The sequence below is a fragment of the Anas acuta genome, chromosome 36 (assembly GCF_963932015.1).
Source record: "Anas acuta chromosome 36, bAnaAcu1.1, whole genome shotgun sequence".
Taxonomy (NCBI): Eukaryota; Metazoa; Chordata; class Aves; order Anseriformes; family Anatidae; genus Anas; species Anas acuta.
In genome coordinates, this window is record NC_089014.1 from 48008 (window position 1) to 66829 (window position 18822).

The 18822-nt window shown below is 50.0% G+C and overlaps 1 protein-coding gene across 3 annotated transcripts in view; it reads right to left on the reverse strand.

Annotated features, from left to right (window-relative positions):
• FCGBP (Fc gamma binding protein) overlaps nucleotides 1-18663 on the reverse strand; it is a 31032-nt gene extending 12369 nt beyond the window's left edge. The window contains exons 1-14 of one of the 3 annotated variants that reach the window (XM_068664672.1): nucleotides 18537-18659; nucleotides 17316-17369; nucleotides 13898-15118; nucleotides 12832-13175; nucleotides 11497-12067; nucleotides 10172-10773; nucleotides 9081-9645; nucleotides 7860-8449; nucleotides 6842-7409; nucleotides 6186-6385; nucleotides 5230-5371; nucleotides 4368-4699; nucleotides 3384-3957; nucleotides 2150-2748 (exon numbers count right to left, since the gene is read on the reverse strand). In XM_068664672.1, the coding sequence (XP_068520773.1) occupies nucleotides 2150-2748; nucleotides 3384-3957; nucleotides 4368-4699; nucleotides 5230-5371; nucleotides 6186-6385; nucleotides 6842-7409; nucleotides 7860-8449; nucleotides 9081-9645; nucleotides 10172-10773; nucleotides 11497-12067; nucleotides 12832-13175; nucleotides 13898-15118; nucleotides 17316-17367 (6360 nt within the window). In that variant the 5' untranslated portion in view covers nucleotides 17368-17369; nucleotides 18537-18659. Of the gene's footprint in view, nucleotides 1-2149; nucleotides 2749-3383; nucleotides 3958-4367; nucleotides 4700-5229; nucleotides 5372-6185; nucleotides 6386-6841; nucleotides 7410-7859; nucleotides 8450-9080; nucleotides 9646-10171; nucleotides 10774-11496; nucleotides 12068-12831; nucleotides 13176-13897; nucleotides 15119-17315; nucleotides 17370-18536 lie in introns of all 3 variants that reach the window. The other 2 variants (XM_068664674.1, XM_068664673.1) reach the window with 2 other exon arrangements.
• Between the last annotated feature and the right edge of the window lie 159 nt (nucleotides 18664-18822).

Below are 18822 nucleotides of genomic sequence, written 5' to 3' on the forward strand. Positions count from 1 at the left end.
AACTGGACGTCTCCCAAAGACCCTTGACACCCAATTGGACGTCTCCCAAAGACCCTTGACACCCAACTGGACGTCTCCCAACGCCCTTGACACCCAACTGGACGTCTCCCGACGCCCTTGACACCCAACTGGACGTCTCCCAACACCCTTGACACCCAACTGGACGTCTCCCAACACCCTTGACACCCAACTGGACGTCTCCCAACACCCTTGACACCCAACTGGACTCCTCCTGACGCCCTTGACACCCAACTAAACGTCTCCCGACGCCCTTGGCACCCAACTGGACGTCTCCCGACGCCCTTGGCACCCAACCAATCTTCTCCCGATGCCCTTGGCACCCAACTGGACGTCTCCCAACGCCCTTGACACCCAACTGGATGTCTCCCGACGCCCTTGACACCCAACTGGACGTCTCCCAACGCCCTTGACACCCAACTGGACGTCTCCCAACGCCCTAGACACCCAACCGGACATCTCCTGATGCCCTTGACACCCAACTACACGTCTCCCATAGCTCTTGACACCCAACTGGACTCCTCCTGATGCCCTTGACACCCAACTAAACGTCTCCCAACACCCTTGACACCCAACTGGACGTCTCCCAACGCCCTTGACACCCAACTGGACGTCTCCCAACGCCCTTGACACCCAACCAATCTTCTCTTGATGCCCTTGACACCCAACTGGATGTCTCCCAACACCTTTGACACCCAACTAGACTCCTCCCAATGCCCTTGACACCCAACCGGACATCTCCCATGCCCTTGACACCCAACTAGACGTCTCCAAACACCCTTGACACCCAACTGGACGTCTCCCGATGCCCTTGACACCCAACTGGATGTCTCCCAACACCTTTGACACCCAACTAGACTCCTCCCAATGCCCTTGACACCCAACCAATCTTCTCTTGATGCCCTTGACACCCAACTGGACATCTCCAAACACCCTTGACACCCAACTGGACGTCTCCCGATGCCCTTGACACCCAACTGGATGTCTCCCAACACCTTTGACACCCAACTGGACTCCTCCCGACGCCCTTGACACCCAACCGGACATCTCCCATGCCCTTGACACCCAACTAGACGTCTCCCAACGCCCTTGACACCCAACCAATCTTCTCCCAACGCCCTTGACACCCAACTGGACGTCTCCCGACGCTCTTGACACCCAACTGGACGTCTCCCGACGCTCTTGACACCCAACCGGACATCTCCTGATGTCTTTGACACCCAACTAAACATCTCCCGACGCCCTTGACACCCAACTAGATGCCTCCCGACGCTCTTGACACCCAACTGGACGTCTCCCAACGCCCTTGACACCCAACCGGACGTCTCCCAATGCCCTTGACACCCAACTGGACGTCTCCCAACACCCTTGACACCCAACTGGACGTCTCCCAACACCCTGGACACCCAACTGGACGTCTCCCAACACCTTTGACACCCAACTGGACGTCTCCCAACGCCCTTGGCACCCAACTGGACCTCTCCCGACGCCCTTGACACCCAACCAATCTTCTCCTGATGTCTTTGACACCCAACTAGACGCCTCCAACGCCCTTGACACCCAACTGGACTCCTCCCGACACCCTTGACACCCAACTAGACGTCTCCCAACGCCCTTGGCACCCAACTGGACGTCTCCAAATACCCTTGGCACCCAACTGGACTCCTCCCGACACCCTTGGCACCCAACTGGACTCCTCCCAACGCCCTTGACACCCAACTGGACGTCTCCCAATGCCCTTGGCACCCAAGTAGTCTTTTCCCAACACCCTTGACACCCAACCAGTCTTCTCCTGATGCCCTTGACACCCAACTAAACGTCTCCCAACACCCTTGACACCCAACCAATCTTCTCCTGATGCCCTTGACACCCAACTGGACTCCTCCCGACACCCTTGACACCCAACTGGACGTCTCCCGACGCCCTTGCAACTCATCCACATGCCACACAACGAGCTTGCAACCCAACTGGATGCCACGCAACGGGCTTGTATGATGTCTAGTTGGATTTCTACAACCTTGCAACCCAACTGGACACCACACAAGGAGCCTGCAAGCTGCCCCGGTGCCACGCAAGGAGCTTGCGACCCAACCAGATGCCTTGCTGCGACTGGATGCCTCCCCCTCCCTACCTTGAGCTTCTGGGGGTCTGCTTGGCTGAGGCTGAGGGTCATGTTGTAGACCTTCAAGGTGACCTCCTTGGTGTAGGAGACCACGCGGCTGCCCCGGTTGTTGTTCTCCACCGTGACCACGAAGGGGACAAGGGTGGGGTCTTCGGAGCAGAGGGCAGCGAACTGGTAGACGCAGGTGCCCATGAAGTCGTAGCGGCGCCCGTCGAAGGTGGTGTAGTGGGGGTCCCCGGTGGCCACGCAGATGGAGCGGCCCTTGGCCACGCAGCGCCGCACGCCCTTCACCACGGCGCACTGCTCGCCCGCCTTGCAGCTGGCCTCCTTGCACACCACCATGCCCAAAACCGGGTCGCACCTGCACCGGGAATGGCAGGTTTCGTCGTCCCAAAACTCCTCGCCGGCTTGGTAGTAGCGGCCGTCGCGGGTGCAACCGCAGTCGGCCACCGCCACGCACTGGCCACCGCTGAGGACGTAGCCCGGGTTGCAAGCGCAGGTCTCCACGCAGGGCTGGGTGCAAGAGGAGGGCGCGTCCCGGTTGGTGCAGGTGGCCGGGCAGGCGTTGCCACAAGCTTCGTAGTGGCTGTTTTCCGGGCAGGGTAATGCTGCAGGAGAAAGGGGGGGCAATTAGCTGAGGGGTGGGTGGAAATGCAGCGAGGTCGCATGCGTTGCAAAGCGTTATGTGCACCAGGCATTTTGCACGCAAGATCCCAAGGGTGAGCATTGCACCTTGTGAATGCACCAAGCATTTTGCATGCAAGATGCCAAGGATGAACATTGCACCTTGTGAATGCAACAAGCATGTTGCATGCGACCCCTTGCAGATTTTGCACCATGCAAATGCATGGAGCACGTTGCATGCAGCATCCTGCAGACGGATATTGCTCCGTGCAAACACAACGAGTGCTTTGCATGCGGTGTCCTGAGCATATTGCAAAATGCTCGCTGCATTTCCACGCTGCAATACTCATTTGGGGATGCTGCATGCAGCATGCAAGCACCCCGACTACTTTGCACGCGGTCTCCTGGGGACTGATATTGCATTGCGTGAGCACACTTTGCAAGCAACCCTCCCTGGATGCACAACTTTTGCAAATGCACCGATTATTTTGCAAGCACCACCCCAGAGCTAAATATTCCCCCTTGCAAACACGCCAAGCACTTTGCATGCATCATCCCACGCTGGATATTCCCCTTATTTTGCAAAAGTGCACGGGCAAGGAGGAAACCCGTTGCTCACAGCAGCCCGACGGTGTCCTCCAGTCGTGCACCACGGCCCCTTGCTTTTTGCAGGTGGATGCGTAAGCCTCCAGCGTCTTGCAGAGGATGCTTTTCGCCCCGTCGCTCATGCACACGTCGTAGAGGCAGTTGCGGAAGAAATCCCCGGGTTTGACCACCTCGTGGCAAGCCTTGAAGGGCCCCTGGAAGCTTTTTTTGATCAGGCCACAGTACTGGTTGCCACTGTACAGCTCCTTCTTCTCCTCCTCGCACACGGGGCAGTCGCCTTCACAGAAATCCCAGCAAAACGGGTCGTCCTCGGGGACTTTCCAGCCTTTGGCCCAAGCCACGATGGAGGCGACGAGGTTGTCGCTCTCCTGGGGGATGTCATCCTCCGGCTTGAGGTTGAAATTGCCGCAGAGGCCGCAGGTGTGCTTGTAGTAGCTACTGGGGAGCTCGATCAACAGGTACCAGTTCCAGTCGTACGTCACCCGGAGGCCGAAATCGGTCTCCAGCACGGCGGAGAGCCCGCTCTGGAAGAGCTCCATCCTGCCGTCCTCCAGGCTCACCGGGAGCAGGGTCAGCACCCCGTTCACCTAGGGACGAGGCGCATTCCAATTATTTTTCTAATTATTATTTTTCTGCAATTATTTTGCATCCATGTGCAGTTACTTTTGTTGGGCTTTGCCCTACCCAATTTACGCAAGCCTCCTGGGAGGTGTCCCACTTGCTCTGGGGTTTCTTGCACACTTTTTGGCTTCCCCAGGGGGCAAAAAAACACCCCACGTTGCCCCGTGTGAGGCAGGGCATTCCCCTCGCACCCCAACATTTCAAAACTTCACGTTTTTGGCTTGACGGATTCAGCCAAAAATGACGGTTGCCTTGATGGAGATGTTGCCCATGATGGAAAAAAGGGTTGGAAAGGAGGCGGGGATGAGATGGGTGAAAAAGGAGACGGAGAAAAGCCAATCCTACCCGTTTTAAGCCTAATTTAAGCCTAACTCACCCTAATTTTGCCCACTTCCTTCTGACGGATGGAGATTTGTTGGCCGTAGACCTCAATGTTGGCCAAGTTGATGTAGGAGACGGACTTCACCCCGCCTCGGACGTTGTTCTTGGCCTCCACCTTGAAGGGCACCAACCTGGTGTCGCTCCCGCAGGATTCGGCCATGGTGTAGGTGCAGGTGCCTTGGAAGTCGAAATCGAGCCCGTCGAAGGTGTGGTAGTGGGGGTCACCCCAACCCCAGCAGGTGGCCACCAGGGAGGGGACGCACTTGGCCTGGCCGTCCTCAAATTTGCACGTCTCCTTGGGCCGGCACTGGAGAGCTTTGCAGGGGTCTGGAAGGAAAATAAATGCCCATGGGGGGGATGTTCTGGTGCAGACCACGCGTCTTCACTGGCCTTGAGGTCCTCCTCTGTTCTTAAAGCCCCCCCTTGGGCTTTAAGAGGGGCTCGGCAGCTCTGAGATGCAAATCGGAGCACAATAATCCACCCCTGAGCCCAAATCCCTCCCTTTTCAGCTCTTTTTCCCCCCATTTCATGAGGAAAAGCATCAAGATTGGGTCCGTCCTTACCCAAGTTCCCTCCTGCCCTTCGAGAAGGTTAAGATTGGTTAAAATTGGACATTTGGGTGGACCCAAAGCAAAGAGTTGGCTTTGCTGAAACCCTTTTTTTCTACAAAATCCTCCCACCACGTTTCTGAGCATCTCAGTGTTGAAATGGGGTCTGTGGGCTCCATCTCCCCTTGCTGTAGGGTTCCCACCTCGTCCTGCACCTTTATCCACGGATCCCAGCCAACCCCAGGATCTGCTCTGGCTCAGAGACCCCTTTCCCCCCCCAACTCATACAACCCCTTTTTTTTTCCTTACTCTGGTTGATGCAACCCAAGACCCCGTCCCGAATTTCACAGCTTTCATCATCGCTGCATCTGTGGCTCTCGCAGGTCACGCCCTTGCCGGGGATGCACGTGCAACTCGACCGGCAGTTGTGCTGCACGACCAACTCACGGGGCTGCAGGGCAAGAGGTTGTTAATGTTGAGAGGAGAAGAGCAAACCACTAGGTGTAAAATCGTAAAAATATGGAATTGGAACCCAGGGACCAGATTCTTAATTTCCTATTATTAGAAAATTAGAAAAACTGCCTCCCTCTTGGAAAAAAAAAAACAAACAAAAAAACAACATAAAAAAAACCACCACACCTCCTTTCCATTTATCCATTTAGTTTTGCTCCAAGAGAAGCTGATTTTGGGTGACTAAGATATTTAGAAAAATGTGGAAAATGCAAGAACTTGATGTTTCTTCCACGTTCTCCTGCAGAGAGAAAAATCAGGTCATCCGAGACACGGAAGAGTGCTCTTTTTTGGTCTTAATGTGCTCAAAAAGGGGAAAAATGCATTGAGATCTACCGGAGCAAATACACAGCTTGCAAAAGGCAAAATTGCTGAAGGATGTCTTGTTTTTGTTGCAAGGAAGGAGTCTGGAAAAAAAAATCTGCCTTCTTTCACCTTCCCTAAAGGAAAAATCTATTATTTAGCACCTTCAGCTGTAGAATGCATCGCATCTATCCGCAGGCACCCACGGCTATGCTAGCACTTTTATGCCAAGTGATGAAAAGACGTGAAAATGCCTCAGATTTCTTCGTAACAAGGAGCAGAATCACTTGGCAGATGGAAGGTTTTGTGGTTTTTTTTTTTGTGCAAGGTGCTTTGTGCCATGCGCTCATTGCCTTTAAAGGTTCTCGCTTGCACTAGGCTGCCATGCAGGTGGGAAGAATAAAACCCAAATAAAATTAAGAAAACCCCAAATCCCCCAGCCTCAAGACTACCTTGTAATAAATCCCTTCCACAAAACATCCACATTTGTCCTTGGGGACACAGGCGTTCCCATCAAAGGTGTACCCGTCATCACAGCGGCAGCCTTCGGTGCATTTTTGGGGGCATCTGGAGGCATCCACGAGCCCCGCGCAGCTGTTGCTGCAGAGGTTGGTGCACAAGGAGTAGCTGCTGTTGGCCGGGCAACTCAAGGCTGGAAGGAAAAGGAAGATTATCCCCAAACTGAAGGTTGGGCAGCCCAGGATTGCACCCGATAGAGACAGCGGAGCCCTATTTTTGGGGAAAATCCACCCCACTGGTTGGATTTTCACATTTGTCCCCAAGGGGAGCCAAAACCCACCCCATTGATACTTGCCTTGGCTTTTTCCATTCACCCTCAAAACCAATAAAAATGCATCTTATCGGCTTTTCCAAGTCTATTCCCACTCAAAACACACCCCAATGCATTGACTTTTCCAGATATTTTCATGCCACCCCCATCATCCCACCCCAGCACCACCATTCGCATCACCCCACGCCTTGATGGTGCTTCGGCTCTCAAGGCGCTTGGCCAAGACGCTGCCCCTCCGAATTTTATCTTTCAATTCCTCCCAACGGGGTGTGAATTCCAGACCACGGGGGGCGTTTCCCACCTCTGACCCCCACTTACGGCAGAAGGAAGGTTTCCTCCACGCCTCGATGGTGACGCCAGCGTCTTGGCAGGTGGCTACGTAGCTCTGGACGCTCTGGCAGAGGACGTTGGTGTTGCCTTCGGTGAGGCAGAGGTCACGGGTGCAGGCGTGGAAATACGGGGCTGGGCTGATGGTGTTGTAGCAGGAGGAAAAGGGGCCCTCGGGGACCACGAGGATGCCACAGTAGTTGGGTTTCTGGAAGACCTCCTCCTTCTCCTTCGTGCACTCCGGGCAGTCGTCTTTGGAGCAGTCGTCACTGCAAGCCACCTCGGGTGTTTTCCAGGCAGAGCCAAAAGCGGTCACATCGGGGGCGTTGTGGCCATCGGGGAGGAGATGATCGTCTTCTTGCTGCCCGTTGTAGTTGCCACAGAGCCCACAGAGGTGCCCCTTGTAGCCCTGGGGGGCCGTGACCCTCACGTGGTGGAGGAGGTCGTAGTGTACAACGAGGCCGAAGTTGGTCTGAAGGAGGACGCCCGTCCCGTGTTGGTGCACCTGGACCTGTCCCCCGTTCAGGATGGCCGGGAGGTTGTAGAGTATGGAGTCCACCTGGGACGGAGAGAGAAATCCCATGGTGAGACCTTAGGGAGGGAGGCTACGGGGGTAGGAGCAAAAAAAAAATCGTGGTTAGAAGGCGTCTCCCAATGTTTTTATGAATTTATGGCTCCCAGTTTGCAACTGGAAAGTGAAGTGGGGATGAAAATGACTTTCTGTTAAAGGTAAGTTCTTCTCCCCATCAAGGAAAAATTTTTGGATCTCTCATGTTTGCACCCAAAAAGTGGTGAACCCCAAAATTTGGACCGTTCAGTTCTTGCTTCACGCCAAAGCCAACACCAGCCCGTAGACTTTGACATCAGCTCGCAACCAAAGGAGAGATTGAGCACGAAGCCCAACTATATTGGGGTGTCCCCTCCATTTTGATGCCAAAGTCATCATTAGGCTGTAGACTTTGTCACCAGCACGTTCACGCCCGTGTTGGGCCACCAACTACCTCCTTACCATGATTGTTCCCGTCTTGCCTCGTGTCATGGTCAACGTGAGCCCGTAGACTTCAACGGACAACGCTTGGACGGTGGAAACTTTCCTTTTCTGCCTTGAATCCTTCTCGATTTTCACAACGAAGGACATGACGCTGTCATCACCAGCACAGGTCTCGGTGAGGATGTAGGAGCAGGCGCCGGGGATTTCGAAGGCCAACCCGTCGAAGGACACGTAGCTGCGGTCACCGGTGACCACGCAGGTCCCAAGGGCGTCGGATTGGCACTGGGTGACGCCGTCGACGACTTTGCACTCGGTCTCGTCGGTCTCGGGAACCTCTTCGCAGAGCACGGAGCCGTTGTCCTGGCACTGGCATTTCTCCTGCTTGGTGGGGTGGAAAGTCTCCCCCAGCTTGTAGTAGAAGCCCTGGTAGAGGCATCCGCACTGGGCCATGGGGACGCACTCATCGCCGCTGAACGCGAAGCCGTCGTCGCACACGCAGTCCTCCCGGCAGCGCTCGGGGCACTTCACCGGGGTGTAAATGCTGCTGCAGATCTGGCTACAGCTCTGGGAGCACAGCTCGTAGTGGCTGTTGGCAGGACACGAAATACCTGCCAAAAGACAAAGGGGGATCGTTAGGAGCAAGGAAATTACGGGACAGAGCCCAGAGGTTTCCTCTAACTGGAAAGAGTTGGGCCCAGAGATGAGGTTGGCCAGAAGTAGGATTTTTTCACCCAATTCCTTCATGGTTAAATCTCATCTCTTGCTGTGGACATGAGGGAAGAGATGTCCATAAGGGAGGTCTCAACCCTTTTAGGCGGGGTTTTAAACCCCTGAATCATCCATTTTTTCCCCCATTATTCCCTCAAGCAACACAATTGCTGCCATGTTAGGTTCCTAATTGAGTTTTGACACCAGTCCCTCTCCCTTAGTGCACATTTTTGGTGCATTTTATAAATTTTTGACCTCTAAGCAACCCAGGCAATTAGCCTCGACTCATTTTAGCCAACAATTTGGTGTTTATTGGGATTAAATCATTTATAGCTGGATGAGGGCGTGCATTGGCTGTAGACAACAACAAGGGGTCCAAGCCAGACTTTGGGTGGGATAAAACCCCAAAACATCCCCATGTGGGTATGACCTCTGGTTCATCCCCACATGGGTTTTTCCCAGGACTGGGGCTCCTTTTGATGCTCACCACCCCTTGTGAAGCAAAAAAATGCTTTAATTGTCCCAGCTTACTGCAGAAATCGTCCGTCCTCCAATTCCCGATGGTGACGCCGGCGGCTTGGCAGGTGGCGGCGTAGTGGCTGATCTGCTGGCACACCACCGCTTGCTGGTCTGGGAAGAGGCAAAAATCGTGCACGCAGCTCTGGAAATATATGAAGGGGTCCACCAGAGCGTGGCAGGCTGAGAAGGGCCCGTCCACTTTCGAGATGAGCCCACAACCCTTCTCTGCGACCTCCTGCTGCCTCGTGGCCTCCAGCAAGGTGGGACATTGCTCCTTCGACAGCTCCATGCAACCCGGGACGTCAGCCACCTTCCAGCTCTCCCCGAGGGCGTCGGGGTTTAGCGTCATTTGACCGTCCTTCATCATCATGTCATCACTCACGTCCCCGTTGTAGTTCCCGCAGAGGCCACACAGGGCATCCGCGTAAGTGCCAGGCACCACCACGGTGACTTGGCCCTGCCAGTCGTAGGTGACGGTGAGGCCGAAGTCGGTCTCCACCACCGCGTCCTGCGCGCTTCTGTAGACCGAGATCTTCCTCTTGTGGTGGTATGGTAAGTTGGCCAACTGGTTGTTGACCTGGGGGCAAAAGAAAAATAAATAAATAATAAATAATCCATCTGTAAAGACAAATTGTGTTTTCATGCCACCTCAGACACTTGCAATTTGGTCTCTATCTAAAGCATTAATCGTTATTTAGAAGTTATTTAGAAGACTTTTCAGATCTAATCATCTGCCCCAAAGCAGAGATGCCCACCATCTTTGAGATAAACGGTGCCTTGGCTTATCACATACTGACCTCCTGGTTCAGGTGAAGACCTTTCAATGAAGGCCTAATGTTTAGGCAATTAAATCAAGACTTAAATTAAATTTATTATTTATAAATTTATTATTTATTATTATAAATTAATTAAAATTAATTAAATTTACCAGGGCAATCAGACCTGGTAGCTCCGGATATCAGCAGCATAGCTGGAGAAGAATATTCAGCAATACAGGGGGGGAAAAATGAGGAACGAACGTGGAAGAGTGAAAATGGGAAAAGGAGGCTGGGGTGAGGAGCAGGAAGTGAACGTAGAAACGGAACAAAATTTGCTAAACTCACAGTGATTTTGTTGCGGTCCTTCTGGCTGATCACAATGCTTTTCCCGTAGACTTTGACCTTGACGAGAGCGATGGAGGACAGAAGCTGGTTGTTGTGCTGGCCGTTCTGCACCAGCACCTGGAAATCCACCAGGTCTTGGGTCTTCTTGCACAACCCGGCGAACTGGTAGACGCACGTGCCCTGGAAGATGAACCTCCCGCCGTCAAAGTCCTTGTAGTGAGTGGTGCCGTAGGCCGTGCAGTTCCCATAGCTGGTGGGGTAGCAATCCTGGATGCCCTGCTCTACCCGGCACTCCTCCCGGGCACGGCAGCTGGCCTTGCGGCACACGGCCGTCCGCGTGGCCGCGTCGCACACGCAACGCTTCGTGCAGGTGTTGTCACCCCAAAACTCCTCGCCGAGGCCGTAGAGGTGGCCCTCAAAGACGCAGCCGCACTCGGCCTGGGGGATGCACTTGCCAGCGTCCAACACGAAGCCCTCCTGGCACTCGCAGGTTTCCACGCAGGTGGAGGCACCGCAGTCGGACGGCATCGCGGCGTTGTTGCAGGTAGCGGGGCAGGTGCTGCCGCAAGACGTGTAGTTGCTGTTCTCTGGGCAGGACATGGCTGTTGAAGGGATGGTACATCACGTTTGCGATGGGTGGGTTGCTCCTCGGCAGTAAGGGAGTGAAGCAGAACGGTAAGAGTAGCTACGGGGACTTTTGGTAGCCCCTTGTGGGCTTTCTGTAGCCTGCGTGGACTTTATGGGGCTTCTACAGGGACTTCTGGGAGCCCACGTGGACTTCATGGGGCTTCTACGTGGACTTTTGGGAGCCCACGTGGACTTTATGGGTCTTCCTACATGGAGTTTTGGGAGCCCACATGGACTTCATGGGGCTTCTATGGGGACTTTGGGGAGCCCACGTGGACTTTATGGGGCTTCTACAGGGACTTTTGGGAGCCCACGTGGACTTTATGGGGCTTCTACAGGGACTTTTGGGAGCCCACGTGGACTTTTGGGTCTTTCTACATGGACTTTATGGGAGCGCAACGTGGATTTTATGGGCTTTTTGCGTGGTCTTCTGCTAGCCTCTACGGGGACTTGCCTTAATATCTTTTTCTACACCTCTTTTCATGGAAATCACGGCTTTTTCAGGCGCAATTTTATGCAGCCTAATTCAAAGTGACCCACTTCAGAGGGACAACCATCCCTTTTGGTGCAATTTCCATTTCATACCCGTTCTCTGCCCATTCCCACCCCGTCTCACCTTAATTCCGCCCACCCTAATTAGCGCCACGGCACCTCGCTCGCCCAAAGGGAGGATTTTTTGCCAACCAAGAGCTACTCACGACAACGCGCCGGCGTCCTCCAGTCATCAACAATGACCCCCTCTTCCCGGCAGTCATCCGCGTAGGCTTTCAGGGCTTGGCACAGCTTGTTATGGAGCCCATCATTGACACAGAGGTCGTAGACACAATTATCCAGATAATTTTTGGGGTTGATGACGGCGTGGCAACGCTGGAAGGGCCCCGAGCTTTGACTGAGCAACCCGCACAACGCCTCCACCTTGTACTTTTTGGCCTCGTCCCGCGGGCACCGCTTGCACTCGCCGATGCAGCTGTCGAAGCAGGCGCTGCTCTCATCCAACACCTTCCACCCCCAGCCCAGATCCTCGGTGTTCTGGGCCGTGTCCCCGTTGGGCAGGAGAACGTCGTCCTGGGGGTTGCCGTTGCTGTTGCCGCACATCCCGCACACTTTGTCGGCCAGCGCGCTGGGGATCTTCACCACCAAGTGGTCGTCCCAGTCGTACAGGACCTTCAGGAGGAAGTCGGTTTTAATCAGGACGGACCGGCCCTTCTGCTGCAGCTGGAGCTTCCCTTGGGCCAGGGAGATGGGGAGGCGGGAGTACTGGTTGTTCACCTGGAGGGGAAATAAATCGGATGCAAGACGTGTTGAATTTGGAGGTGTTTTCTTGCGAGTTGTGAGCCTCAAATTCAGAAAAAAAAAATCACACACACAAAAAACAAAACAAAACAAAAAAACAAAAAAAAACAAAGAAAAAAACAAAAAAAAAAAAAACAAAAAAAAACCAAACAAAAAAACCAAACAAAAAAACCAAACAAAAAAACCAAACAAAAAAACCAAACAAAAAAACCAAACAAAAAAACCAAACAAAAAAACCAAACAAAAAAACCAAACAAAAAAACCAAACAAAAAAACCAAACAAAAAAACCAAACAAAAAAACCAAACAAAAAAACCAAACAAAAAAACCAAACAAAAAAACCAAACAAAAAAACCAAACAAAAAAACCAAACAAAAAAACCAAACAAAAAAACCAAACAAAAAAAAAACAAACAAAAAAAAACAAACAAAAAAAAAACAAACAAAAAACCAGCATTTCCCCTCCACTTCACCATCCCCAATTTTCCCCTCTCCTTGTGCAGAAATCTGATGATCAGCCAAGGACGACAAAACCCAGGTGGGATCGAGGCAACACCATTTTCCTCCAAAAGATGTGAAAATGGCATTGGTTCCACCCACACTAGGGCCAAGGTGGCAAAGGCAATTTTCCTGCCACGCAAGAAATGCCCACACGGTAGCAGAAATATACACACAGAAAATATGTTATTCTAGTAAAACACCACAATATTTTTTAGATTTCTTAATTTTTTTTTATGCGTACCCTCACAAAGCCATCCTCGGACCTGACCACGGTTATGGTAATGTCGTAGACGTGGACGATGACGACACCGACGTAGGAGACTTTTGGGTTACCCCTGTGCTCATTTTTGGCCTTGACGCTGAAGACGGGCAGGTCCGGGTCTTCATCGCAGGTCTTGGTCATGGTGTAGGTGCACGTGCCCATGAAATCAAAGGTTTTCCCATCGAAGGTCAGGTAGTGGGGATCGCCGGTGACCCTGCAGGTTGAGAACGTCTCCTGGATGCACGTGGGCACTCCTTCCACCATCTTGCACCTCTCCTGCTCCTGGCAGGTGACGTCGGCGCAGGAAAGCGTGGGACGAGTTGCTGAGATAAAAAATAGGTGGTTAAGGAGAAGCAGAAGCATCCACGAGAAAAGCCAGCAGGATGCAAGGTACAACGGTGGGAACAAAGCATGGAAGGGTCAGTGGGTTGGAGGCCAGTAATTAGTGGAATACCCCAAGGGTTGATACTGGGTCCAGTCCTGTTTAATATCTTCATTAATATATTAATATCAATAATATATTAATATCCACAATATCCATATATAAATAAATAATATCCATATTAATAAAATAATATCAATATCCATAATATCCATATATAAATAAATATCCATATTAATATCAATAATATATTAATATCCATAATATCCATATATAAATAAGTAATATCCATATTAATAAAATAATGGTCATCTTAATATGAAGATATTAATTATATTAATGAAGATATGAATCATTACAAATCATTACACCGGGATGATGGGACAGAGCATCCCCCAGGCACAGGGACACGACGGGTTCCAGGTGAACATCAGGAAGAACATCGTTGTGCAGGTGATGGAGCACCGGCTCCAACCCAGTAAGGTGGTGGAGTCTCCTCCTTAGAGGATCTTCAACAGCCACCTGGACGTGATCCTGGGTGAGCTGCTTGAGCACATTTTGGACCAGTTGGCCTCCAGAGGTCAACCTCAACCACTCTGTGGTTCCACAGAGCAAGAAGCCACCACCTCACGGCCACATAACCACGCCTCGAGCCCTACTTACGCGTGGCACAAAGACCAGTGAAGCCAAAGCCTCTGTAACTGCTGAAGCCAAAGACCAGTAGCCCAAAAGTTGCAGGGTGGTGCTCGGCGCTCTGGATCTCGAATGACTTGCTGATGCTGAGCATGGTCCAGGAGAAGTCCGAGCCGGGAACTTCTTCCCATGAGCCCTTCAACATCTTCTGGTTGGCAGTGATGGAGTGCGTGTCCGTGTTCTTGGCGACGATGAGCGCGTAGTTCTTGTAGTCGTTCAGGCCGTTGACCCAGTAGGACGGGCAGTAGCTGCTGATGGGTGGGATGTTGAGGAGGAAAGGGTCTTGCCTCAGCGAGCCTTTTTTGGCACCGGTGAAGAAGAAAACCACCTGGATGGCGGCCAAAGAGCTCACGTAGAACGGCGAATTTTGGCTCGTCTCAAACCTGTAGACCTCGCCGGCCAGGATGTCCTTTCTGGAGGCTGAATCCCCCAAATGGTAGGAAATGGAGGTTTTCTCAGCCGCCACGACGTAGACGTAATCGTGGACCTTCTGCAGCGGGTTGGGGGGCACGATGTAGGCGCTCCCCCAGGCGGCGACCGGCAGGAGCTGCTCCACCACGTAGTCGCAGTCCGTGCGCATCTTGACGCAGGTGTGGCCGCTGAAGACGGCCACGGCGTTGTCCGACGTGATCTTGGTGCCCGACAGATCGTCGGTGCTCTGCAGCTGCAGGCTGTGGTAGGGGTCCAAGGAGAGGCGGAGAAGCGAGCCGGAGGGGTAAGTCGTCCCTCTGAAATAAACGCTGCCCTTGAAGCTGATGGAGACGGAGGTCGCGGCCTTCCCGGCCACCACCACGAATTCCTTCGAGCCGTCTTTCGAGCTGTCATCCGGCGTCACCACGTAGTACTCGGTGCCCAGCTTCTCCAGGGGCAAAACGGCGGCGGCCCCGATGCTGTAGGGCTTGGAGCTGGTGAAGAGCACGGAGATGTCCTTGGTGGACTTGATCAAGAGGCTTTTTTGGGAAACCCGGCTCCTGACGAGCTCCAAGGTCCCGGGGACGTAGAAGGAAAACGTTTGGTCTTTCCTGAGGGTGACGGCGTCGCTGAAGGTGTCGTCGTCCGTCGTCACCGTCACTTGGGTGGACTCGAAGTAGGAGGTGAAGAGGAGCTTGATGTTGGGGCGGGTGGCTTCCTCGTTGTTCTGGGGGAAGGCGACCAAGAACTCCTTGCCGCGAAAAGTTGCGGTTGAAAGGCCTGGAAAAAAAAAAAAAAAAAAACGGGGGAAAAGTGTGGGTTTGGCCGCGGAAATTATAGTAGGGAATTCTGCGGAAAAAAAAATCCCAAATTAAACTTTTTTTTTGGTTGCAGAAACTTGCAACAGGAAGCTCTGGAAAACAAACAAACAAACAAACAACAACAACAAAAAACAAACAAACAAAAAAAAACACCACCAACAACAAAGAAAACAACAAAAAGAACCCAAACACCCAAAACCAGGAAAAGAAGGCTTTCCAGCTGCAGAAATTGCAGTAGAAGGTACTAAAAAATGCAAAAGAAGGGTTTTCAGCCTCAAAAATTGCAATATAAATTTCTGGGGAAAAAAAAATATATATATTCCCCCCCCCCCCCCAGTAGAATATTGTGGGAGAAAGTTCTGAAAAATGAAAAATAGGAAATAAATGTTTTTTTGTTGTTGTTGCAGAAATTGCAACTGAAATTTCTGAAAGCAGGGAAGTAGGAAATAAAGTGGGGTTTTGTTGTTGTTGTTGTTGCAGAAATATACAGCTAAGAAGTTCAGAAAAACTAAAAAAAAAAGCTTTTGATGCGGAAATTGCAGTAGAAAGTTTTGAGGTTTATTTTTGTCTTTTTTGTTCCTCGTAGTTTTTAAAGCGTGCATGAATGGGGTTTTCCGCATAGATTATAGCGCAGAGCCCTGAGAACCAAAATATGAAGAATAGAGGCATTTTGCTGGAGAAAACTGAAGTTTAAGAGTTCAGGGCAAGGAGGATAAGGTCTCTCTGAATACAGTGACTGCAGCAGAAAAGTCAAGGGGGAAACACCAGAAAAACAAAAATAGACCCAAAAATTTTCAGCAGAAACTTGCCATAAAAATTCCTATTAACACAGTTAGTAATAGCTATTTTCTCCCCCAAAAAATAGGTTAAAAGGACCTTTTTACAATAAAAAGACCCTTTAGCTGAGAATAAAACAAATAAATGATTTTAACGATTTTTGATGAAAATCAAACAGGTTTTAATGGGCTTTTAGGTGAAAACTAATACATTTTTTCCTGACCTTTCCCCCCTACAAATAAACAGGTTATATATATATATATTTAATTAATTAATTAATTTTCTGGAAAGGAAAAGAAGGAAAAAGACTTTTTTTTTTTAATAAAATAAAAAGGTAAACGGGACATTTTTAAACCAAGAAAGAAAAATCCCAGGGAATAAGTTATTTATTTATTTATTTTTTAATGTAAACCAAAGAAGTAAAAAGGACTGTTGGATGGGAAAAGGGAATTTAGGGCATTTTTCTAAACAAAAAAGAATTCAAAGAGTAAAAAAAACTATTTCTGAAAAATGGGACAAGTGATAGGGGAATGCTCTAAAAAAAAAAAAAAAAAAAAAGCAGGTTATAGGTTATATAAGGGTGTTGTGGCTAAAAAAAGGAGTTTATAGGGCATTTTTCTCCTAAAAAAAAAAAAATAAATAAAAGAAAAAGAATCAGGTATTAGATATTTTTTCCCTTATGAAGTCAAACAGGTAACAAAGACCTTTTTTTTTTTTTTTCTAAAAAAAAAAAAAAGAAAGAAACAGCCACTAAATGGATGATAATAGGTGTTTTCCAAGAACTGAAACACAAAACAGGGAATAAACCTTATTTCTTAAAAAAAATAAAAATTAGGGAAACAAGGGCTTTTTACCAAAAATACAATCATGCTGTTTAGTGAAAAATAGGATGTTAAGGTTTTATTTTTCCTTATAAAAAACATGTTATAAGGGTTCTTAGTAAAAAGTAATCACAGGTGATGATGTCTTTTTTTTTTTTTTTTTTTTTTTTTTTTGTGAAGAAAACTGGTGATAAGGGCTTTTCGGCAAAAAAGGGAAAGACAGGTGATAAGGACCTTTTTTTTTTCCTAAAAAATAGGGAGTAAAGAGATTTTCTTGGAAAAAAAGGAGCAGATAATAAAGGTAGTTTTGTTTTTATAAAAATGAATAAATAGGTGATAAGGGATTTTTGATGACAAAGACACAAAATAAAGATTTTTGCAGAGAAAAAAAAAAAAAACAGAAAAAATGTTCTTTTTTTTAAAAAAAAAAAAAAAAAAGAAAAAAGGAATAAGGGTTTCTTACTGCAGAAATGCACCAATTTCCCCCCAAAACAAGCCCCATCCTCAGAAAAATGACATTTTTTGGATTTTTTTTGGAAATTTCATATCATCACTCACCACACATCAGGGACAGCCAGGCTGGGAGCCACCACATCCTGCCCATCGCCATCGCTGGATAAAAAAATGCCAAGAAAAAGTTAAAAAGAGGCAAAAAAATGACCTCAATGTCCCATCTTAGCTCAAAACTACCCCAAAGTGATGTTGTTTTTTTAATTTTTTAATTTTTTTTTAATTTTTTAGGGGGATGAGCCCCACCCTCACCCCATTCCCACCACTTCAAACCCAAATCCTGAAGCCCCTCTTGATGCCACCTCCAAAATCTCATCCTTCCCCTTATTTCCATCAACTCCACCCACCTGGTGACCTTCCACCAAGCCTCCTATGGATGAATCCACCCCCAAATCGTTGAAATTTGGGACAAAAAGGGGCCAAAGTGCAGGGGCAAGCCCCCCGCCCACCTCCAGATGCTCTCAGAGGTGCGGGTTCCTCTCCATCACCCAACGTCCGTTGGGTTTGGCACCCAACTAATTGGACCAACAGGGACCGGGTGTTTTGGCTGGGCTTGGGTTGGGGAAAAAAATCCCCTTTTAATTAATTTGTGGTTGATTTAAGCCAGCTGGGACGCCTGCTGGTTGGGTGGAGGCATCACCGATGCTTTATTTTGCTCATGCGGGATGTAGTAGGGGCTCCCAGTAGAACCCAGGATGAGGATGGGAATGAAGATGGGGATGAAGATGAGGCTGAGGATGATGATGGAGATGAAGATGAAGATGAGGGTGGGGATGAAGATGGGGATGAAGATGAGGATGAGGATGGGAATGAAGATAGGGATGAAGATGAGGCTGAGGATGATGATGGAGATGAATTTGAGGTTGGGGATGGGGATAGAGATGAAGATGAGGATGAGGATGGGAATGAAGATGGGGATGAAGATGAGGATGGGAATGAAGATGGGGATGAAGATGAGGATGGGGATGAGGCTGAGGATGATGATGATGGAGATGAAGATGACGGTGGGGATGGGGATGAAGATGAGGATAAGGATGAAGATGGGGATGAGGATGAGGATGGGGCCGAGGATGAAGATAGGGATGGGGATGAAGACTGGGATGGGGATGAGGGTGGGATGAGGATGAGGATGATGATGAAGAAAACAATGAGGATGGGGTTGATGATGAAGATAACAACGGGGACGGGGACGGAGATGAAGACGGGAATGAGGAGAAACATAAATTTAAGAAAAAGAGCAGAAAGTCACTTAAAAATGGAGCCACTTACTGATAGGCTCAGCGCAGCTCTTTGCTCTCCCCGAAGCCCATGGAAACGTGAGGATGGAGGGGAAAAAAGTGCAGGGTCGGTCCCAAATCCTCCCTTTTTATAATCAGATGGGACCAATCTGTGTTTTCCTGAGAATCTTCTTGCAGAACTCACCCGGGACCACGGGTGGGGGGGGGGGGGGGAAGGAATTGGCTCTGAAAAAGACAGATTTTGGCTGATTCGAGAGAATCCTGTGGAGGGGGATAGGGCAGGAGCTGCCGAGATCTCACGTGGCTCGTGGAGGTCA